Source organism: Amphibalanus amphitrite, unplaced genomic scaffold (assembly GCF_019059575.1).
Source record: "Amphibalanus amphitrite isolate SeventyFive unplaced genomic scaffold, NRLGWU_Aamphi_draft 000168F_arrow, whole genome shotgun sequence".
NCBI classification, from domain to species: domain Eukaryota; kingdom Metazoa; phylum Arthropoda; class Thecostraca; order Balanomorpha; family Balanidae; genus Amphibalanus; species Amphibalanus amphitrite.
In genome coordinates, this window is record NW_024881663.1 from 779,466 (window position 1) to 804,028 (window position 24,563).

The following is a 24,563-nucleotide window of genomic DNA, read 5'->3' on the forward strand; positions in this document are numbered from 1 at the left end:
CATTAAGTACCAATGACAGACATTCCAGGGAATCCGTTACCATTGGCAGGCTGTGTATTATTGTAAGAGTGTTTGTTATTCCCGCTAGAATTAAGTCGTAACCATTATGTATGCTTTATGATCTATGTATGACACAACTAACATGATAACAATGTGTGAGGAGCGGTTGCGTCATTCGTTCAGCGTACCTCCTAGATCATTACAAGGAATATGAATGCCTAATTGATTGAGCCATGACTGCAAACGTTTCCGGAATCGCAGAACGATAGCAGGTTGACAATGTGCAATATAAAAACTGACTAGCCGTCGAGCTATTCTCAACGATGAAGACTTTAGTTTGTAAAACTCTGAAAAGTCTGTGAAAAACTCTGAGAAGTATATGTGTGTGTGTGTGCTATGGCTATATCATATACCTACTTACAGCATAGGCAATATGCTACAGCAAGAGTAGACATTGCATTTGCACCATCCTCACTAACTGGTTTTGCGTCTTTCAAAGGCTTCAGGCCTCTCCACAGGTCTTCCAGCTCGCCCCCGAATTAGAAGTGGGTCAACAAGAGACCGACGTGAAATTTGACCTTGAGCAGCGCCCGCGGGTCAGACAGCTGATGCTCCCTCCGACCTCCGTGCATGCCTTCCGTTGTTACATCCACTCAAACCAGTTTTAACCTGTTGTGATCTGCCCCAGACACCTGCTACGGGCGCCCCTGGGCCCGACCCGGTGCTACCTTCCACCGGCATGGGAATAGGTGCTCAAAGTACCCTGCAGGTGCCAACATCGGATGTGTTGGCATGCGGAAGCTGGGCGATCAGATCGCGGCAGCCCGAGCTGGTGGTCAGACGAGCGCACCAAGAGGTCGACGGGGTCTACAGGGGCGGGGTCGGCCTTTGGACACGGCGAGTGCTCTCCGTGACCCTCCTTTACAGAGGCGGGGCCGCCCTCCATGACCGCGTGATCCGTCAGACGCGAGCTAGTGAACATTGACCTGAGCCGTGAACTGACGGACCTGAGATGGTGAACCGTAACTTGACTTGTAAGCCATCGGACCTGAGCCAATGAACCACCAGACCTGATATTGTAAACCCAGACACCTAAAACAGTGAACCTGAAACAGTTTAAGAGACAGTAGGTAGGCCACCAGACCTCTGACAGTGCATTGTTGGACTTCAGCCCAATGGTCTGTCGGGTTTGACGCAGCGAGTTGTCAGATCTAACGCAGCGTTTCATGGGAAATGACGCACTGGGTCATTGCGTAGGACCTATGAACTGAAGAGCAGACTTCAACGTTGATCCAATAACGCGCCGTTAAAATCGACACGAAGACCATGCGGTGTATTCGAACTTCAAACCAGACGCAGATCACAGATGGCCACAGTCATTGAACAATAAATCGTTGGACGACGGAACTACGTAGAACTCTGACTTTAACTGAGACTAGCGCACCTCGAGACCTATCGGGACATCAGACTGCGTCGAACTGCGAACCAGTTATTCTTGTTCGGGAAAGCGAACAGGGGATGCGGCTTCAGCCTGTGGTCGGACGCTGCCACATAGCCGTTACCGTCGGGTCGGGTGATTGGCCTATGGTCGGTGGAGTCCCCCGACCGATTCACCGACGGTCAGCGGTGTATCCCCGGCTGACCATATCGGCCGACGGTCGTGTCCCCGACTGATTCGCGGACAGTCGGTCGTGTCCCCGACTGATTCGCGGACAGTCGGTCATGTCCCCGACCTAACGGCCTCGGTCGCTCCCCGCCACCGACGGTCGACCGCCGGTGCCGATCCGTTTACCCTCCGACGCGCTGGCAGCCGGCCCGCGACTCACGCCGTATCTACGCCACCGACCGGCATCTGCGTCGCCAACGCCGCCACTGCGCCTTCAATGCCGCCACTGCGCCACCAACGCTGCCGCTGCGTCTCGAATGCCGCCACTGCGCCACCAATGGCGCCGGGCCGCTGCCGCGCGCTCCGGTGCTAGTTGGCAGCCACGCGGGTTATTGCAAACAGCATTTCAATGTGTAGGTTACCGGCTATAAACTGGCATTGATCAGCTTTGAGTCACACTAATGGAACCTGCCATTGGTCGGATGCTTCTGTTGAAAGCCAATCATAGGGCTGTATCTATGCATGGCAGCTGCTGGCTATAGCCATTATGCATATGTTGATACAATGTAGCATGTCTGGAGCACACATACCATGTTACATCAATAAATAACCGTGTAAGTTAAGTGGCTGCAGATGTAGAAGCGACTCATTGTGTCTCAGAAATCGATGAGCTATATTCCAGTGAATCAATGGGTACGTTAGGATCAACTTCGAGACAAGTCAGACAAGCTTGTGACAAAGCAAATAGGATACTCGATGGACAATGAATTATGTAGTACAAAGGGTGTATCGTATCAACATATCAGGACAACAGCCGTGACCTGCCTAGTTCACCGAGCAGACCCAGAGCCGCCTGCACCGTCAACATCGCCATTGACCGCGGGACATTACATGCAGCCTGAAAACAGTTGACGTGCACCGAAGCAACCCTTCCCATCTCATGCTGGCTGAGGAGACGGGCTTCTTCAGTTGAGCTACTGGAGGAAGGGTTATTAACCGTGCATGGCACGGTAGCTCACCACGTAGAAATAAAAAGAAACGTCTGAAGCCAGTGCCCACTGCACTCCGACAGTTTTCACCGTTTCACCTGTAGGTTCGCTAGACTGCACATCCCTCAAACTTCTCGGTGTCTCTGTTTCCCAGTTGATCAGTGCGCATTTGTTTCTGACCTGGCAGCTATGGAAAAGGCGACGGGGACCGTCGCAGCGAGAAACCCCCGGCTGAGGAGGCGGACGCGGCCTCGGTCGAGATCGACGACTACGACTATGTGCCGCACTTCCAGCGGGTCTCCATTTCTGGGGAGGACACCAGCGGGGTAGGTGGTTCTGGGAGGACACCAGCGGGGTAGGTGGTTCTGGGAGGACACCAGCGGGGTAGGTGGTTCTGGGAGGACACCAGCGGGGTAGGTGGTTCTGGGAGGACACCAGCGGGGTAGGTGGTTCTGGGAGGACACCAGCGGGGTAGGTGGTTCTGGGAGGACACCAGCGGGGTAGGTGGTTCTGGGAGGACACCAGCGGGGTAGGTGGTTCTGGGAGGACACCCTAGCAGGGTAGGTGGTTCTGGGAGGACACCCTAGCGGGGTAGGTGGTTCTGGGAGGATACCAGCGAGCGGGGTAGGTGGCCCTGGGTGGTACCAGCGGGGTAGGTGTTCCGAACCCTATATGGCCGAGGGGGACACCTCGACGGTACCCTCAATGATGTCACCCATGGGGCCATGGTTTGATCATGAATATTCCAAGACTGCAGTGTTGGAAACCGTTATGACCCTCCGTCGTCCTGCTACACTGGCCCTCTGATCTACATAGTTGTGAACTCAATGTGACCTCTCCGTCATCCGTGACCTAGTTGTGAGCTCACTGTGACCTCTCTGTTGACTTCACCGTGACCTCCCTGTGACCTCCTTGTGACCTTGTGATCACCCTCCAACTTACCGTGGACTCGCTCGTCGCTGTGACCTTGTTGTGACCCAACTGTGGTCTCCCAGTAATTTCACTATGAACTCCCACTATAACCTGTGAACTCCCTGTAACATGTGACCTGTGACCTCGCTGTGACCTGTGACCTCAATAACCGCCAGGTGCCGGCGGAGGACCTGCGGAAGGCCTCTCAGGAGCTGGTGCGAGCTCTGGGGATCCGCGAACGCTACATGACCCAGTCGCACCAGAGCTTTCCTGACACGGCCGCGCGCTTCCTGTGCAGCGGCACCTCCTCGTCCACAGTGCGGCACGGAGTGAGGACGCACATTCACGGTCAGTTCACGGAGTTAGGGCGCACATCCACGGTCAGTGCGCGGAGTGATGACGGGCAGCAGTGGCGTAGACAGGGGGGGGGGGCCATGGGGGCCATGGCCCCCCCTTTCCGCCCAGCCGCCCAAATGGCGCCCCAATTAGCGCCGACTAGGCTGATGCCGTTTTACAGAGAGAACATGAATTAAAAAGTGATGTGCAGGTAGGGATCGAACTCAATATCTCTTTGGGTGTGCCTGGACACCTAAATAATCTCCAGGGCACCCCCAAATACGACCTGAGCCCCCAAATGTTGAAGGGCGCCCCTCCGGAAACCAGAATATTCCGAACCCCCAGGGTCGATGGCGCCCCTGAAGAGCCGCTGGCACCCACCTAAACGGAACAGTCGCCCCATTAAAGCTTGATGGCGCCCCTCTAGAGCACCCGGCGCCCCTCTGAAGTTCACAGCTGCCCCAATCGACCCATCCAAGATCGATCCCTGAAACCACTGGCGCCCCTCTAAAGCACCCGCATTCTTCTCAAGATCACAGTCGCCCTATCCGAGATCAATAGCGCCCTCAAGAGCCACTAGCGCCCCACCCCCTTGAGACTGAAGTCGTCCCGCTTGAGACTAAAGTCGCCCCATTCAAGCCCAATGACGCCCCTCCAGAGCGTCCGGCGCGCTTCTGAAGATCACGCCCATCTAAACGAAGGTTACAGCTGCCCCACCTTGATCGATGGCAGCCCTCTGAAACCAATGGCGCCCTTCTAGACTACCCGGCACCCCTCTGAAAATCACATTCGCCCCATCCGAGACAACGCCCCTGGAGACTACAGTCGGCCCACCCAAGCTCAAGCCCCTCCAGAGCCTCCCTGCGGCGCCCTGCTGAAGGCAACAGTGGCCCCATCCATGCCCAATGGCGCCCCTCAACGCCGTTTTAAAGATCACAGTCGTCCCATCAATCCGAGGTCGCTGGCGCCCCTCAAGAGCCACTGGCGCCCACCTGAACCGGGGCTTCAGTCGGCCCATCCTTGATCAATGGCGCCCCTCTGAAACCACTGATGCTCCTCTGAAAATCCCAGTCGGACCATCCGAGATCAATGGCGCCCCTCCAGAGCGTCCGACGCCCTACTGAAGGCAGCAGTGACCCCATCCAAGCATTGCACCACTCTAGAGCACCCGGTGCCCTTCTGAAGATCACATTCGCCCTATCCGAGGTCGTTGACGCCCTCCAGTAGTCACTGACGCGAAACTGAATTGGATACTTCGGTCGCCCCCCCCCCCCGAAACCTCTGACGCTAGGCAATTTTTTGACAATGGGACTTTCTCATCGACGCCAAGGGCCCTTTTCAAGATGCAGCAGCTAGGCGGCGCCGAGCTGGGCTTGGATGTGCCAAGCGTTCCTTATTAGGCAGCCTTGTAAGTGCCACCCTCGTTGCGATACCGCGCCCCTCAACGCGTACAATGCCACCCCTCAATGCAAGTGGCGCCCCTCAGCGCTGTGCCGCCCATTATTGCGATGCCGACAGCGCCTAGCAGTGGGGTGCCGCCCCCAGCGTAAGCGTTTTTTATTGAACCTGCTGGGGGTGTTCGAACACCCACTTCTAACTCAGCTTGTGGGCCACGTCGAGACAGTAGGCGGCGTTCGAAAGAGCGTCAAAAACTATTACAAAACTACTTAGATCATTTTAAGGTTAGGTCGAACTGGTCGTCGAAGGTCAGGTCATCAGCGACAACCGAAAATCAAATTTCGCCGATGTTGACATTTTTTCGACAAAGCGGCGCATAAGTCAGGATTCAGAAAGAGATTGAACTAAAACAGCGCCGCAGCAAAGCGCATATTCGATAGCTCTTTTTTATGCTCTCTCTTATTGATTATCTCAGATTTGACCTAAGGTAAACGTTTTAGCCTCAAAATATACGTTTTCGTGGAGGACGTTTACCTGTAATACCTTTTGGCTCAGACCTGCATGAGATTAGTTCAACCAGCATCGTGTTCCATTTTTCGAGACAGACGAGTCAAATGAACTAGAATTTGACATTAAAAGGGCATTTGAGAATTTGACCTAAGGTAAAGGTCATAACCTAACCGGTAAAGGTCATATTGCATATAAGTCGATCCATATTTTCGAGAAGGAAAATAATTATATAGGGTATTTCATTGCTCTACCATATCTCTATCAAAAGTTATTGTCCAAAAACTACTGAAGACCTTTCATGGCCTGATATGACCTCAGCAACATAAAAGGGGTCACATCACGAGTGAAATTTTCCGATTACATGTGTCATATTTACCTGCATCCCGATGGTTGAGGTTGTTTTCGTTCAGAAGAAGAGCATTTCAATTGTCTCCCATTAATCCGCGCCGTGCTGGAGGGGGGGGGGTACGCCCCCTTAGGTTTTTTCTCGCGAACATCTCAAAAACGGCGTCGCGCAGCGCCTGCGCTGTCTTTGGTACACCTGTTTATACATCTTTTCTACACAGCTTGTTAAATTTCAGATGAGGGTTGTTCAAGGTCAGGTCTATAGGGCACGTCAAGTGACCTTACCTAAAAAAAGTTAAAAGATCCGCTATAGCTACACCGACTGAACGATCACTTTTGAAACTTTTAGAGATTGATAAGACTAACAATATGCATAAAATGTTCATCTCGGACTTTTTATTTCTGTGACCTAAGGTCAGGTCAATTTTGGGACCAGTCAGTGGGAGAAAAGTGAAATGCGCCTCTTTTGGACGAATGTCGTTTAAAACCCCCTTTAACATCGGTTCACAGGTAAACATAGCACAATGAATCGTAAAAATGCACATGTGTCCTTTTATGTGCCCTTGAGGTCATCTCAGGTCATAAACGGTCACCTATTTTATCACCATAAACGTTTTTTTGGCTTCAACTTTTGATAGAGACGTGCTAGAGCGGTGAAAACACGTCAGATGTGGTCAGCTCGACGATACGGATCGACTGATCTGCAGAATGACCCTTTTCGGTCAGGTCATGACCTTGTCCTGCGGTCAAATTTTTAAAATAACCTTTCAAGGTCAACGTATAGTTCATTCGACGCGTCTCGACGAGAGGAACACGAGGCAGGCAAAATAAATATCGTCACTGTCTTGAACCAAATGTTATTGCAGAAAAACGCTTTTCATAAAAACTGTTATTTTTGGAATTTTTGCCCTCTGGCTGGAGGCTTAACCATTGACCTGAGATCAAATCCGAGAGCAATATTCAGAAAAGCCTGTAAAAGAGCTATCAAATGCGCTTTTCCGCGACGCTGTAGCTCTATTGGTTCCCGAGTTAGCCGTTGGCAGTTTCCAAAATTGTTGAAATGGACTAACTTTTACCTTTGATGACCTCTGGTGACCTGACCTTTGACCTGACCTAAAAATTGAAACGAACTCTTTCCGTCATTATTTTTGACGCTCTTTCGATTTCCCCTTACCGCGTGTCGCTACGTGGCCCAGGAGCCGAGTTAGAGGGGGGACGTGAAAACAACCTCCCCCCCCCCCAGCACGACACGGAAAGCACAGGCCACCAGCACGGCGCGGGTTAACTTATAGGTAATCGGTAACTTATAGGTACTTATAGAGAGGTCGCAAAATTGACCTGGCCCTCAATGAAGATATTTGAGAGGCTGCAGTCCACAGGTCATTTTGGTTCAGTGAGTGAACCTGTATGTTTTTTTTTTTTGCAAAGAATAAAGATTGTGCCAATCGATCAACGCATATTTTACCGTTTCGAATTCGAATGGGTGTGTATTTTGAGAATAACATGTCCGTAGCCTGAGCTCGTTTCGTATATCGTGCTAAATATGCATAAAGATTTTAATCGCTTTTGATAAAAAACACTGAGCTGCAAATTGCATTAATTGGATTTTATGAAAAATCAGCGAAACCTGGTTCTGATACTCGTGCCGGTTCCGTAGGAACACCTAGTAAATCATGCATGAATATACGCTACATTTTAGACTGAGCCCCTGTCACTAGCTCACTATGGCGCCCCTCTCAAGGGAAAAAGTCGCCCCCTCGAGCACCATGGCCCCCCATTCGCTGATTTCTGGCTACGCCACTGACGGGCAGTACACAGTCAGTACACGGAGTGAAGACGGGCAGTGCACGGTCAGTGCACAATGACAAAGTCTGTTTCCGACTGGGCAGAGGACGGTCAGGAGACGGTTAGTACCACACGTGCGAGTCAGAACGAATGAGACCCCAAAAATACACTGCACCGTATACACTATGCAATAGTATATACACACCGTGTTGATCCGTTCATATAGGCATGTGATGTCTGACGACTAAACTCAAAGATGTCTCTCTTGGATTCTTGATTTTCTTCTCTTTTTTGTTAACTTTTAAATAACTTTTCCTTTCTGATGTACTGTCAGTGTAACAGTGCTCATAAAATGAGTTCGAACAACAGTACCTACTTCCAGTGTAAAAGCTCTGAGACGTGTCACGAGAATGATGCCTAAACGGCCGTGTTTTCAGCTCCCATTATGAAGAGTAAGTTGTGTCGGACTGTAAGTAGACGGTTGGCGGTTGTATGTGTGGTAGCCCGTTCACTAAACTAACCCCGGAACATTGTCACCCGTGTTCTGCCGTGCCGTTTCCAACACATGCCACACATGAAACTGTCGGCGTGTGTGTGTCTGTGTGCGTGTGTGTGCTATACCTACTGTGTGGTTGTAATTTCCCCAGGACAGTGTCATTTCAATTTATGAGCTTATTACGTAAAATGTACAAAGCAGGCACCCTCGATCTGAAAACATATCCACATCAGCACCAAATATTTTACTGGGGTTTCTAACTGCTTTTGAAGGTCTCCAGGATCAACCGTTTTATCTTCATCCATTAGCATGCAAGCAATTGTGGTTGCTCTATAATAACTGCAGTTTTAGACATTTAGAAGGGTGGGTATATATTCGCTTTTTTGTGATTATAGCAAACCCAACCTCAGCTTTAGAATTGAGTTTTTCTTGAAGACAGAAACCCACTCTTGCTTTGATTCTTTCAGATACCTTCCTAAGTTTTGAACTTTGTACATTCTTCTTTGCCTAATTCTTCCCAAAAGGTAATGTACATATTTGAGCTAGGTAATAAAATTCATTCTTAATAGCCTATTTACGGCCCTTTTCAAATATTTTTACTGATGATTAGGAAGGAACTTTCAAATACGTAAATCAAAAAAGTCTACCACCGTGAACTCTGAATGAAGAACACAAGAAGATTCAAGTGATCTAAAAAAAAAAAATGAAAGAAATGACAGATGGCGATAACTTCGTAGCTACAAAACATACTAGTTGTAACCAAACGCTGGCTCACTGTACCGCATTCATTAGAATAGTCTTCGCTATACCTATTACCTACCTACGGCTCTTGCATAGATAAGCATTTAATAGCTACCTATCCATCATACATACAGCTACAACGAGTTCAGGATGGCATTGACGCTTCCAGGAGGGCAAAGAAATGACCGTGACCGTGATTGACCTTAGACAATCAATACACATGACGGGGATTTTTTTCCCGGCGACCTCAGAGCACCCGGTGCACGCGCCATCCACGGACAACCCGTGGGAGGTGGAATGGCTGCCGCCGCTCGACTGCACGTGCCAGATGGTGGGCGGCGTGTACCAGGTGAAGGCGGCAGACGGCACGGTGCGCGACTACGCCTACCCGGGCAAGGAGCAGTTCCTTGTGGACTTCAACTACCTGTGCGCCATCATCGCCGACGGACCGCTGTGAGTTGGCCGGAGCTCTGCTCCCCGAGACGGGTCGGCGAGCTGGGTAGGGCATCCTTTTCCAGAACTTCTTCTGATTCTTAGCATCAGTCTCGGGAACCCCTGACCTGACTCTTCGCATCAGTTCTGAGAGATGCTAACTGCCTGACAGATCCTGACGGACAAGTCTGTTATCCTGATCCGCCTAATTGTCCTGATTTGCAGCTCGCGTGTTCTCCCCGACCTGATCCGCAGTTGCGAACCTGACCCTCTGACCATTAGTCAAATCTGCCTGCTCTGAAGGAGATGGTCTTATCTCGTCGTCCTGATCGATCCATGGTCCTGCCAGCCAGCCTGCCCATCCTCGTCGGCCTGCGACATGAGATCTGCTGTCATCATTTATCCCTGTCCCCGGTCCGGCTGATATGCCGCCGTGGTGCATCACAGGATTACTCGGGGAACACTGATAAAAAGATTTGTGACGCCGCCGCTTTGTTCTCCATTTAGACGGAGCTGACTGTGCCGACTGTCCCAGTGTCGCATAAATATTTGGAAGGGACGTGAAAAACGCCGGGAGTGAATACTTGGGCAGCTGCGAGTTACGCTCGTGTCTTCAATCTTTTAATCAGATAACAATAGACCCATCTGGTATGTCCGTGTATCTGTGAACTATGAGGCTGGCTGCCGGGCGGGCAGTCAATACCGACCAGCTTTTTCTGGTAAACGCCACTATGTCGCCGACCACGGCCCTTGCCAGAAGTCGGCTCGGTACATTAGTACCCGCTCGGGCTACGACCCTGAGCGTCCCTCCCCGGTCGATTTACGACCATTGGAGGCCATTACCGACGTGTTCCGGTGATCGAGAACCGCTGGCCGGTGTTCGGCTGATCTTGGTCATTGTTCTCGGGACGACCGCCGTCTCTGCCAGAGTCGGACGATCTCTCCCCTCTCGAGGTCACTCCCGCCCTCCCTGGCACCGCTCCCTGTCTTCTCAGCAACCACGCCACTCCCGGCCTAACGACCGTGGCCGTCACACGAGCCGGGGAGGAGGGAAGGGTCTGTCAGCGCCTGCCCGCGCTCTGCATATGGGGAAGAGGGGCTGTCAGCGCCTTATACCGCGCCTGTCCTGGGGGAGGGAATGCCAATGTCTGACCGTCCTCTGATCTGAGTAGGAAAGGGGCAGGGCTGGCAGTGGCCGCACTCTGTCTGGGCGCACTCCGTCCGAAAGGAGAAAGTCACATCAATAGCTTGGCAAAACGGGCCGCTAGAGGTCAGTCATTCAACTGTGAACTGTCCCATTTCCAAAAGGTCTTTTGGTCTTATTCCAGTCTAAGGCAGCTGGTGAGAAATGCGGAATGCCAGCCTGCATGTACTGCAGAGTAGACATCTATTGATTTGAGTGATTGAGGTAGTTCATAAATTCGACGGTGACGCCCGGTCTCCCTCCCTGTTTCTCTCTCTCAATCCACAGAAAGTCATTCTGCTACCGGCGTCTGACATACCTGTCGTCAAAGTTCCAGCTGCACGTGCTACTGAACGAGCTGCGGGAGCTGGCCGCTCAGAAGTCCGTTCACCACAGGGACTTCTATAACGTCCGCAAGGTCAGATAAGACAAAGGGGAAAAGGAAATCGATACATGCGGATTCGGCCGCATGGGAGGGCAGACGGACATCGACGCTGTCTAGTCGGTGTGCACTGTGCGTATGTCTGCATGTGCACTGTGCAGAGGTATGAGGCAATACTCACAATAGTCATATACTTTGATTCAGTTTCACCGCTTTCACGAATGCATCTTGTTAGATCCGAACATTGAGGCGCACCCTGATGCAAAGCCAGTGTCAGCAGTCGGGCTCACACCACACAGCCCTAAATGTGTGGTCTCAGCCACTTGTGGTGTCAGCCGGCGGTTGTGACGGCAGCCACATGTGGCAGCCGGCGGTAGGATTTAGACTAACACAGCGCTCACTGATTCTGTTAGCGTCTGCCAGGCTTGCGTTTGCGGCGGCTGTTCATCGGCAGAACATTGGTAGAGTGGATTCCGTGGACCGCGAGATCGCGTCTTACACAAAAGCGGAATGCACATGGTGTTTCCTCAGATGTGAAGGACGCGAAATACCTGGGATTCAGACCAGTGGGCCAACTGACCGTCCTCTTACACCTGTCAGGTGGACACACACATTCACGCAGCGAGCAGCATGAACCAGAAGCACCTGCTGCGCTTTATCAAAAAGATGATGAAGACGAACAGCGAGGAGATCGTCTGCCTCAACAAGGAGGGCAAGCAGATGACGCTGCGGGACGTCTTCACAGAGATGAACCTCACGCCGTACGACCTCAACGTCGACATGCTGGACGTGCATGCGGTGAGGTCCTGGACTCTCGGCTCTCCAGCTTAGCGTATAATGTCATGTGGCGCATCATGAAATTCAGCTGTCTAGCCAGCTGTTGTCTGTTGAAGTTGACAAATAGCAATGCGACGCCGACGTTGCTAAATGGCCATTACCAAACAACATCATATGTATGACATCCTATATTCACATGTAATTAGCGTAATTGAATTTCAATGGACCCTTAATTACTTGTGTTTTGCCGTTTGCGACCAACCAGGTGTCCATAGCCCTTCGATCCATAGCCCTGCCTGAATTGTTTGGTCTGAGGATGTCCTTGTGCCCCGACTGCAGGATCGCAACACGTTCCATCGGTTCGACAAGTTCAACGCCAAGTATAACCCGGTGGGCGAGAGCAGCCTGCGAGAGGTGTTCCTCAAGACGGACAACTACATGAAAGGACGCTACTTCGCCAACATCATCAAAGTAAGCCTGCTGTGTCACGTCTCGTACTCCTTTGGCAAACCTAGCCCAAGTCAAAAGAAGCTTTTCTTTCAAGCTGGTTTTTATCATATACGACCAGAAACGTTCTTTCAATTGGAGCAATTGTTTTTACCGACTGCATGAAAGCCGAAAGCTGATGTCGAGCTGCTCCTTGCTCCTCTCAACAAAATTCACTTTCCTAAACGAATATCGACTTTGCCTCCTCCCGAATCACTCTTTCCCGAACGAGTTGCCCACCAATGACTTGCCGCCTCCACCTGAATAGGAGGTATGCGCTGACCTGGAGGAGAGCAAGTACCAGTCGGCCGAGCCGCGACTCTCCATCTACGGCCGCTCTCCCGGCGAGTGGGACAAGCTGGCCAAGTGGGCCGTCGACAACAACGTCTACTCGGACAACGTCCGGTGGCTGGTGCAGACCCCGCGGCTCTAGTGAGTGACCTGTTCCAGACGCCGCGGCGATAGTTAGACTAAGCATGTCCAAGAGTTAAGACTCAAGAACCTAAATGGCTTCTGAAAACCAGAGAAACTCGAAACATTTCTGGGCCCTTTCCTTCAGTAGGCAGATTTTGTATTTCAACTTGGTCGGTCGATAATAAAGCTAAACAAACAAGTGTTTTCAAAGTTTAATGACGGGTCGGTAACAGCAGGCTGATTGATTCCCTTTACTCCTCTAAACAGCGACATCTACCGTTCCAACAACCTGGTGAAGAACTTCGGGGAGATCATCAGCAACATGTTCAAACCGCTGTTCGAGGTGTCGCTGGCGCCGGCCTCGCATCCGGAGCTGCACAAGTTCCTCCAACACGTAAGTATAGGGCCTCTTCATCAACTTTTGCCAAGCCTGTCTTTTTTATTCATCGCATTGCTCTCCCAGTGGGTTAACCCTCGCGGGCTCGGGGGCGTTTTTCGCCCCCCCCCCCCCCTGGCGAATATTTGCGATAGCTCCCGAACGCTTAGGGATAGGAAAGCGAAACTTTCAGTACCCTTTCTCTCAATCAATTTGACATCTTCTGAAGTAAAAAATTTGGACCTAGCCCCATTGATGACGTCACAAGGTCCTTTTCTAGACCCCTGCACGGCAAACTTCGGCGTCACAGGCGCAAACTTCAAATAGCTGCTAAAATAGAGGTTTAGAGATAAAGACAAATTACGAGCACGGTTGTTTAGCGTTTGACCTAGAGAAAAATAGAAAAATAGTTTTGGTGACCTGAGGTCAGAGGTCAGGTCAACGACCCTGAAATGTGATTTTAGTTTTTCGCAAATAACTTCGACAGAAAAGGTCCTAGAGCTACGGCAATGGTACCATCGCATTCGCCTTGTCAAGCCGCGTCGAATGATATATATTTTGTTCGGAAAAAGTCAAGTTTTATGTTGACCTCATGTGACCTCGAATGACCTCTGGTTGACCTTGACACATGAGAGGTCATTTATGATGGATTTGTACCCGCTGATCACGAATCTGGCATCTATTTTCCTCTAAGCCTTCATTTAGAGCTTCTGGACGGCAAAATTGTCTTATTTATTATTACTAACTTGAATCAGTGAAATAGCCTCTAGCAGGGATACTCTTCTGTGATCTTGACCTTTGAGCAGCCTTGTATCGTAAAATGAACCACAAATAGGGAACTGATAAGCCTCAAAACATTTCAAAACATCTTGGAAGCTAGCACGCAAGATGTGCGAAAAAGTGCCAAGTTTGAGGTCAATTTTGAGCGTGATCTTGACCTTGACCTTTAATTTTAAGCACGTTTTCGGAATCCTCAGATTCTCTTCTTTCGTTTGACACCCAATTTTGCCGGTTTGACGCAGCCTGCCGTCCTCTAGAAGGCTTACTTTGAGATCACTACACATGTGCCGGTTTTTGCCTTTGACCTTGACCTCTGACCTTGAAAATTGACCTGAGGTCCAAAATTTTAGGTGCTTTAGAATCGTCTCGTAAGGACCTTTTGTTTGGTACCGCTTTTGTTTCCGTAGCTCCCTTATTTACGGAGTTAGACAGGGGGGCGAAAAACGCCCCCCCCGGGCTGCGGTGGTTGGGATTACCCCCGGGCCCGGCCGGGTCAAGAACGCCTTATCATCGAGATGTCGCCCATTCGTGTAGGAAGGCTCACACCCTTGATCGCCTCGGCAGCTGGTCGGCTTCGACTCTGTGGATGACGAGAGCAAGCCGGACAACCTGCTGTTCGACATGGACTCTCCGCCGCCGGAGGAGTGGACGGGCAGCGAGAACCCGCCCTACGTCTACTACGTCTACTACACCTACGCCAACATGGCCGTGCTGAACGCGCTCAGAGAGTGAGTCCTGAACGTGCCGGCGGAACTCTCGCAAATTGAGGAACTGTGTTGATGAATTCTATTCGTGTGCCCGTACTATCCGAAAGTAACGCAACATGATACTTTGTTGAGGACAGCGATTAGCGCTGCCGAAGCGATTTGATTTTGATAGCGCATTTTCTGGCTGTGCCTGTGGCTATACATTGTCTGCATACCTATCTTTCCGAGACTTGTTTGTTTGCGTTGCTAATGTTTGTCCTTTGTTGGCTCTGAACAGGGAGCGTGGCCTGAACACGTTCGTGTTCCGGCCCCACTGCGGCGAGGCCGGGCCTGTGAACCACCTGGTCTCCACCTTCATGATGGCGCAGTCCATCAACCACGGCCTCGGACTCAGAAAGGTCAGACAAGGGCTCTCCGGCCGGGCTGAGGAGGCGTCACCGCCAGAGCGGTGGCGCCGGGGAGGGATCGATACGACGGGCAGTTTGGTGGGCTGGTACGGTCCATGCTGTTGAATGTATTCATGAAAAGAAATAATGTAAGTCCCGAGAAGATTGCGAGCCATCTTCAAGTTAAATGCTAACCTGCCGGGTTATCGACTAGTGTTACCAAGTGTCCTGAGGCCAGTTTTACCAAAAAATACCAGCCGGCCGCCGAAATAAAATATCCAGCCGAAAAAATAGCCGCCACACAGCCACGAGTTTCACCAACAAAAAAATTCCAGCCAACATCGGCTGGAAATATTTGTCGCCGGCAGTCAGCTGATATTTTAATATCGATAATCATCAAGGAGATTGATAAATTATTTAAAACATGTTTCAAATAAAGTTAAGCGTGTTTTTTAAAGCAAATACAACAAAAATTGAGAAATATTATTATTGGAAAACATAACATATATTTTCAAGAGTTGTAACCACAAAATAGACCATAATAAACTTGCCAAATCAAGACCACCAAATTGTAAACCTACGTCATTTATGACGGTCACGATAGGAAGCGTGCGTTTTAGTGGATCTTTTTTTCCTGTCAGCCTATTATTTTTCATTTTTACAATACCTTCAACTTGCAATTAACCTTTTTGTCTGCTTTTAGTTGCACCTTGTAGAAAATAATCGTGTCGAACGTGCACGCAATGTATGGACCCCCACTCCCACCTTTTATGAGGTGGGGACTATAATAGATGGGACCCGCTCCCGACGCGGGAGTCGCACCTCTTTCCTTGAGATGTCAAAAGAGTGGGGAAGAAGCGGCAAACATTGTTCCCAGAGGCGCCACCTGAAGCTGGACGGACAGTTCCGCTGCCGAGCGAGTGAACTGCGGTGCTGCGAGGCGGCTTCGCGCGCACTGCATTACACCTACTTCTAGGACCAAGAGGGCTAAGGATTCGCCAAAGCCTATATGGGTAAAGCCTTGTGCCAAGGCGAGTGTCATACCTCAGGAAGATACCTACCCAGATTAACTGCACCGCGGTCATTGCAGGGCTGAGGGCGGTCGTTCGCCCCACTTCGGCGAGGTGGAGGTCATGCTGCCCGGCTAGGTGGTTTCAGCCGATATGCAGGCCCCGTTTGCCGGGCCCGGTCAAGACGAAGGAACGCCACACAGCAAACAATATAAGCTCCGGCCCCGCTACACTGGTCCGGCTCGTAACAATACCTGCGCTAGCTTCGTCGACCGTCGTTCGACTGCGCCCAGTACCGCTCAGTGGAGAGTCCTGCCGAACTCGTCCACGTGTGCCAAGATCATTCGTTGCGCACGGACACAATCGTCCGACGGAGACCGCTTTACATGATGATCGCGTGGTGACCACCTTTTCGCCGGCTTCCACGCCCAGTCGAGCCGTCTGGCTACGCCCCAACCAAATGATCGTTCTAAGCCTTTCGACTGGTTTGCAAAACTCGGGTCTAATATCGAAGTATTTGGGAGTTAGGACACGTTAAATCCGTGTTCATGAACAAATATACATTATGCAACTAAAAACGCCTTACCTACTTTAACTTTTCTGGGCTGATGACAAGGTAAACACCTATTCATTGTAATATTTCTAAAATGTAAATAAATCATGAGCGATGAGCGTAAAAAAAGGTGAAAAAAGCGATCAACTAGAAGCTAGCGTGGAAATCCACTGACGTAGGTCGCCTCGTACTGGCGCAGCTCGTACAGCGGCACCGGCGTCTCCCGCACCCGGCCGTCCACCTTGCCCGCCTGCGCCATCAGCCGCTAGAAATGGCTGCGCTGCCGCTCAAACATTAGCGTGACCGCCTGGCCGGCCCGGCTAACGCGCGCCGTCCGACGCACGCAGTGTGCCTTCAACAGCGCCGGGATGTCGTACGACACGACCGCGTCCACGGCATCCACGTCAATACCGCGCGCCATAGCCTCGAGCACACCAGCATCTCAGCTGGCGCGCGCCGCCGCCGCGCTGGCCCGCCGGCACTGCCCCAGGGAACTCGGCCTCGCGCGCGCCCAGCACCGACAGCGGTAGCTCCAGCTGGTGCGCTGCCTCGTTCCAGTTGACCAACACGAGCGAGCGCCGCCAGTCGGGCTGTCGGAGCAAATTGTGCATCAGCAGCGGCTTCAGCGGCTGCGGCGCCACCACGTTGAACGACTCGCTCAGCTCGCCCGGCGTGGTGAACCTGCCGACGAACTGACCGGGCAGTGCGACGGCGGCCGGCCGTGCCGGCCACCAGCAGTCGCGGCTGGAACAGCGACATTCGCTCCAGCTTCTCCGGCCTCCGGGTTCTGTGACAGGGTAGCCAAGAACGGCAGCTTCTGCAGCGGCAGGTGAGGCGCGCAGACGGCGGCGGCCGTCAGCCGGCCGGCGATGCAGGGCGGCGGGCCGTGGCTGCTGCCACCCGCTCCACCGCTTTCAGCCAGCCCGTCTCGGCCATCTCGATCACCCGGTCGGCTTCGTCGATCACCAGGTAGCGCAGGTGCGCTAGCGAGAAGCCCTCGGCGCTGGGTATGTGATCCATCAGCCAGCCAGGAGTGCTCACCACGACCAGCCAGGGAGACCGGGCCGCGCGGCCCCACCGCCACCAGTTGGTGCCCCCCCCCCTCGTGCCACTTCGTCTCCACCCAGCAGCCGGACGCAGAGCGGCGTGTCGGCGTCGTACTGGCGGAACACGGCGGACACCTGAGCGGGCAGCGCCTGTGTGGGTAGCACAGCTAGCGCGCGCACCCGGCGCACCGCGGCGCCGCGCCTGCACCAGCGGCAGCACGAACGGCAGCGTCTTACCGCGGCCGGCCGGCGCCGAAACGCAGAGGTCGGCCGGTGGCAGCGGCGACTCTGCGGCCGCCAGCAACTCGGGCAGCACCGTCACCTGCACCAGGAACACCTGTTCGATGCCCTCGGCGGCCAGCCGGGCGCGCAGCTCGGGGCAGAGCGCCGGCAGATTGGCCGGCGCCGGCCGCCGGTCGCCAATCGGCTGCGGGTGCGCCAGCCAGTCGGGCAGCGCACGCGGTGCACGGCCTGTCGGCTCGAGCGCTCCACCTCGTCCAGCACGGTGAAGTCGTCCGCGGCGGCGTCTCCGTCCGACTCGGAGGTGTTCTCACTGTCGTTATTGGCGACGGCGGCTGCCGCTGTGCGCTCAGTCAGGTCGGCCATCACAGCAACACTCGCCGATGATTGGCGTCATCGAAACCGTCGGACGACGGTGGATTCACCACCGTTTTTGCAGCAGAGACTGGAAAAACCTCAGCAATAAACAAGGAAAAACATCACAATATGCCACAGCCCGCAATTGTGCATATTGTCATTTTATTTCTCACATGACAGAAAATATTGGCTGCCTTATTCTAGGAACTGGCATGAAAAACATAAGCTAAAATCAAGCTAAGTGAATTATTATTGTATTTCAACATGAGACTGGGAAAAAATCCTTGTCACTGTCAACATGACCAGCGTAACGGCAGTGGCGGCGGAAGCAGGGGGGCAAGGGGGGCAGCTGCACCCTAAAGTTATGGAAAGGGGCGCCTCGAAAATCTGTAGAGGAGGCAGGAAGTTAAGAGGTGCGGCAGCCATAAAGCTGAGCAGTGCGACACCGCAACTGATAAAGGCACTTGTGACACGAAGAGGGTGGCAATGACGTGGGAAAAGTATCTTTTGATATGCTGAAGAGTGGAGGGCATCCTTATCTGAAACAAAGGCAGATGCTGCCGACCCCGTCGAATATAATCTTGCCAGGCGATAAAGGCTAGGGGGGCGCAGCCACTCGAGAAGCGCGCCATGCGGAAGAGGGGCGCCTGCATGCGAAAGAGGGGCGCCTGTGTGTGGGACGAAAAAGAAACATTTATGGAGACGTCTTTGAAGGCGATAGCCTCCGAACGCCAACACGAACATATGAGGGCTTATAGCGTTGCAGGCTCCATGCGACAAAAAGGGGCGCCTGATGGCCGATATGCGAGAGGAAATTAGTTTGTGTAACATTTATCGGGGGCGGTAACTGCAATAGTGCAGTGCAGCCCAGGCGGCATGCTGCTTACCGGCCTGCAATTCTCTGTCACCGAGTATGGATTCGGCGCCTTATTCACTAGTCCACACGAAGGTATTGGAACCGTGGAACTCTTTTCGATATGCATTATTCGGAGAATCTTATGGTATGGTGATGAGGTTGTTTCTAAACGAACATTATGAAGGTTACATTTACGCTATGGAATGTACCTAACTATTTCTCGTTACATAAAAACTGTAGTTCAGAACGTGTTAACAGGTACAACACATTGTCAAACGTCTCTTCACTGTTTGTGTTACTACAACCGTGTATATGGTAAGGGGCGCCCAGCGGGAAGGGGCGCTTCAATATCGTTTGCACCCCTATCCTAGAATACCTTCCGCCGCCACTGCGTAACGGACGGGCTGCATGAACATTTCGGCGCATGATCTGAAAACTCTGTGTGCAGAAATTTCAGCGCTGAGGTGAACAAAATAACATTTTGAATGCAATTTGCCTGGTGCCTCCACAATTTAGCAAAACTAACTCACAATACTTACAGCCAGTTTTAACATGATCCCTGCATGACTCATGCATGCAAGATACACATGCATTCAATATCAGCACAGTGCACACTGCACACACATCAGTTATGGATTCATTTACATTTACAACATTATTTTCTTTTCCTTCATTATTGGCAGCATGACTTGCTGAGTTCAGTGGCACAATCTTATGACAGCATTCAGCAAGTTTGTTCGGGTTCGCAACCATGCAAACTTTGCACGTTTTGCTTAAAAAACAAGCCTTTATACATTTCTTTCATGCTATTCAATTTCTTTTTTAAATTTATTCTATCTTGAGTTGAATTATCTTGAATTACTATCTTGAATTATTATATCTTGAAAATCTTGCCATTTTGGTCTTAGCAATGTCAATGCACCATGCCGCACAGCTCGAGTAAGTTCCACCCAAAAGTAGTAGTGGTATCAGTAGCTGGCACCTTGAAATGTCAAATGTAGATGAATATCAGTAGGCGGAACTATGGTCATGAGTACCCAAATATAGGAACGTCCCCATTTTTGGGAACGGAGTTCCCAAATATGGGAACGGGCGTTCCCATTTATGAGAACGGAAGGCAATTTTTCGGCCGTTCTCCCACTTAAACTCAAAAGTGCATCACGTCTCAAAAAAGTGCACGCTGATTCAAGTATCTACTAAATCTCCATAAAGTTATCTTTAATCTGACCGTGGAACAAGGAAATTGACCGTGGAATGATATTTTTAATGATTTTTTGAAAATGACAGAATGGTGGAAATATGGGTTATACGACATTTAACATGCAATTTTAAGGAAAATGAAGCATTTTTTAGTTTGAGGTAAAGTATAATAATTTTCGCCTGGTTATGAACTTTCATACTATCGACACCAGATGCTGACAAATGCAAGCGAAGACGCGGACGGTCCCGAGGTAATATTGTTGACTTTTGTGTCGGGGCGGACGACCGCGTGGAACGTGAGTGAATTTACCGAGCTACTGTTGTAAACTCAGTTTAAGCGGTTGAAAATTATCCAGCTGTATTTTATCATCCCGGAAAGACATATTTTATTTGGATGCTAGCTGTTTAGAGTTGTTTTATAAGGAGCGTCATGAGCGTGGTTTTTGTCTTCCGTATTTCTAAGCGTGATCGTTTTGGGGGAATTTCTCTTATATAGCTCGCTCTGTGTGGCTTATTTATAATTTTTATGCTGATTTCGATAATTCCTCGTGCCCATCCTACCAGGCCTTTTGCCACTTACACTCATCAAGAAAGGAAAAAACTAGATTTTCATTGGGACTAGGTGTTTTGAGGGTGTAACATATTCAGCGTTCCCATTTTTGGATACTTCCTTGTACTCGTCAACTATCGGTGATAAACAGACAGGTGCTTGACATGTCTCCACCCTCAGCGCGGACGGTGGATATAGGTATGGAAGACCTTGTTGAACATCGCTGAGCGTTGTGAATTACGTAATCCAGCAGAGGGGGGCGTGCCCGCTGCGAGATCGACGGGAATGAAAGCGCAGAAGACCGGGCGAAAAATGCGACGGTCTTGCCGGAAAGGTCATCTGATGATTGTTGCGTTAACAATAATTTGCGGCGTTGGACGTGATGCTTGTTAATGAAAAGAGCCCCTGAAAGGCATCGGTGAAATCGTTCCCAATTTTGGGTACGCCGTTCCCATAATAAGGAACGCTTGCAGCGCCAGTGTACGAGAGCGTTCCCAAATTTGGGCTCGCGGCCCGGATGATGGACTGCTTTAGAAATAGGGGAACGATTTGAAACTACGATGGGCCTTACAATATCAAACTCTTTCCCAACAATATTGAGACAAATATCAGGCGGTTCACGATCGTTTTATATTTTTTGGACGTCATTTAACGGTTCTTTTTCTTGTTTTAAATAATGCCTACATGGCGTTCCCATATTTGGGTTTATCGTTCCCAAACATGGGAACGAAAATGCGTTCCCGAAAATGGGTACGCTTGACCATAGTTCCGCCTACTGATATGTGAAAACAGTGACATATTTATTTAAAATCTTGAGTCCAATGAGCCTACCCTCTCTGCCTCTCCTTCCAGCATTTCTTCAATCACCTTCGATTTTCGAAAATGACCTTCCATCATTATTTTCCACTTCCGTGCGAGCAATGAACTTGTAAGCTGACCACTAGCTAATGCGCTATCATCTTGCTGTTGGGTGCTGGTAGCAAAAAGATAATATAAAACGAAAAAACTAACACCACAACACCAAACACCCGTCTTGTTGGTTCCTTTTGGTCCTGCCTGGTGACAAAGGCTCTTTCTTTACGCAATATCATCAGTATTCCTCTTCTAATCTTGAAGCCCAGATGCTTTACAAATTGGCCATGAATGATACTAAATTATTATATCAACTGAGAAGCGCAAATCACGATAATTAGTAACAAATGAGGCCAATTATCCCCACACGACATCAAAAAAATAGACGGGGTCGCCTATTTTTTGGGGCTGTTTTTCTACATATAATGGCGCAGATAAACACTCCATTAATGCCGCATTTGCCGTTGGTGAAACTCGTTGGCTATTTTTCTGGCTGATATTTTTTCACGCCGGCGGATATTTTTTCGCCTGGTTGGTGAAACTCGTCGGCTGGTTTTTGACAGAAAAATTGCGCCGGGCTGCTATTTTTCTGTTGGTAAAACTGGCCTCTGCACTCTACCGATGTGCGGTCAGTGCCTGACCCGTCCGTGCGCCCCCAGGTACCAGTGCTGCAGTACCTGTACTACCTGGCCCAGATCGGCCTGGCCATGTCGCCACTCAGCAACAACTCGCTGTTCCTGAACTACCCGCGTAACCCGCTACCCGAGTACCTGGCGCGCGGTCTGAACGTGTGCCTGTCCACCGATGACCCGCTGCAGTTTCACTTCACCAAGGAGCCGCTCATGGAGGAGTACAGCATCGCCGCCCAGGTGAGACGCCGACCGCTTACGGCACTTCTTATGGCAGGTTATCCGTTTTTCACTCCACTCCGAGTGAATGCAACTGGCCATCCTGACATGATAAGTCCCGGTCGTATCATGAGACGACTTCTTGACCTCACCTGACCACTCACCGACGGACTAGGCGTTGGACTATTATTGACACACCTCCCCCAACGTCTAGCGAACAGTGACCCTCTGGTCGCATCTGACTGCCCGACGATCCGCGGATGTAGGATTTATGGATACGTCTGTCTTCCATCGACCAGTGACCCTTTGTGACCTCACTCTCCGGCCTGCAGGTGTGGAAGCTGAGCTCGACCGACATGTCCGAGCTGTGCCGCAACTCGGTGCTCCAGTCGGGCTTCCCGCACGAGACCAAGCAGCACTGGCTGGGGCCCAACTACACGCGCGAGGGCGTGGCCGGTAACGACGTGACGCGAACCAACCTGCCCGACATCCGGGTGTCGTACCGGTACGAGACGCTGCTGGAGGAGCTGTCCACCATCTTCCAGGGCGTGACGCCCGACCCGGTGGATGAGGTGCAGCGCTACGTGCAGCGCCGCGGCGAGTCGTCGGAGCCGGTGGCTCGCTGAGCGACAGTGGCGACACTGGCGGAGGGCCGGGTGACGCTGGGCGGACCGCTGAACGACCCCGGAGACCCCCAATCTTTGCTGAGCGACACGTGCGACCGCGGCGGACCGCTGATCGAGCTCGGTATCTGCCCTACGACATCCAGCGTCTGCTGAGCTATCCCCAATGTCTGCTGGTCGACCTCCAACGTCCGCTGAGCGGCCCCTTCGGCAGGCTGAGCGACCCCCTGTGGCAACTGGCAGGCTGAGCAACCCCGGATCACGGTGGTGAAGATGGCGCCCGGTACTAACTGTCTGGTCTAGAGATTCGACGGCATTCGACTCAGCGAACTGAGGTTTCCGTCATTCGCATGTGTTGTAGTCCTTGTTCTCCTTACTTTGCCAGGTATAATCATGCGTCTAGAGATGTATTGACGGTGCTTGCCTCGCTGTTTTGTGCAGATTGTTTCCAGTCTTACAATGATGATGACGCATCAGTGATGTGTCATGACTTCCTCGCCCTTTCAATATTACTTTTTCTGGGATGGCTGTCGGGTACCTGCAGGTTCATTTTTATATGGTAATCATTACGTGGTATTATTTAGATATAGTTTAGCGGATGGAGCTTTGCATCAAGTGAATGAATCAGGAATGTGTTTCAACCGGCTGACTTGGGAGGTATGGAAGCATGAAAATGACCAGACAACAGCAGATATTCTCTTATGGATAGATGTGGCACTCATTCCTGAACAAATATAACTTCCATGAAACCTGCGAAGAGTTGAATAATAATTATTGAAAAGGATTTAAAGTACCATCGTGTTTAATAGATTTTTGCCTAGAAGAACTAGTATAACTAATATTTTCTGCGGTAGATTCGGACGATCTTGACAATAGGTTTGGATACGCGTCAGTGTGAAGCCATAAGCGAAGTTCGAACGGTTCGAACCACGTTTTACACATGCTGATGATTCGGTTTTTCAACAATTGTCGACACTTGTCAAAATCTTCCTTTACAACACGTATACCCGAATCAGAGAAGCTGCCCCAAAAGCTAATGAATGGGAATGTGTCTGTGCGATGTGTTTTATTTGTCTAGTTGTATGTGGGCGTTGTACTATATTTTACTCGTAAAATACTTTTTTACATGGTATGTTGACTTCTATGTGACACCACGAACTCGGACTGAACCATTACGTTCTGCGCCCATTTCTTTGACTTGATTAGATTAAAAGTTATCCTAGTCTTGATCACAAGGGCATGCGTCCAGCGACGATTATTATTGTATTCAATCACTGACGCAGCGCGGCAATGACCGTTTTAGAGAGGAGAGGGGCGGTCGCTTCCCGCGCGCTATTACTCAAAATAAATGGCAAGCAATCTATAATCTGGTGTTTGTCTGAGGAAA

The 24,563-nt window shown here is 50.9% G+C and overlaps 1 protein-coding gene across 1 annotated transcript in view; it reads left to right on the forward strand.

The window, feature by feature from the left end:
• Positions 1 to 24,542, forward strand: part of LOC122383599 (AMP deaminase 2-like) — a 58,085-nt gene extending 33,543 nt beyond the window's left edge. The window contains exons 3-14 of the mRNA XM_043370192.1: positions 2,783 to 2,921; positions 3,684 to 3,855; positions 9,370 to 9,571; positions 11,022 to 11,151; positions 11,716 to 11,913; positions 12,232 to 12,363; positions 12,647 to 12,810; positions 13,060 to 13,186; positions 14,513 to 14,676; positions 14,933 to 15,053; positions 22,365 to 22,574; positions 22,886 to 24,542. Coding sequence (XP_043226127.1) covers positions 2,783 to 2,921; positions 3,684 to 3,855; positions 9,370 to 9,571; positions 11,022 to 11,151; positions 11,716 to 11,913; positions 12,232 to 12,363; positions 12,647 to 12,810; positions 13,060 to 13,186; positions 14,513 to 14,676; positions 14,933 to 15,053; positions 22,365 to 22,574; positions 22,886 to 23,179 — 2,053 coding nt within the window. The 3' untranslated portion in view covers positions 23,180 to 24,542. The remainder of the gene's footprint in view (positions 1 to 2,782; positions 2,922 to 3,683; positions 3,856 to 9,369; positions 9,572 to 11,021; positions 11,152 to 11,715; positions 11,914 to 12,231; positions 12,364 to 12,646; positions 12,811 to 13,059; positions 13,187 to 14,512; positions 14,677 to 14,932; positions 15,054 to 22,364; positions 22,575 to 22,885) is intronic.
• Positions 24,543 to 24,563: the final 21 nt, after the last annotated feature.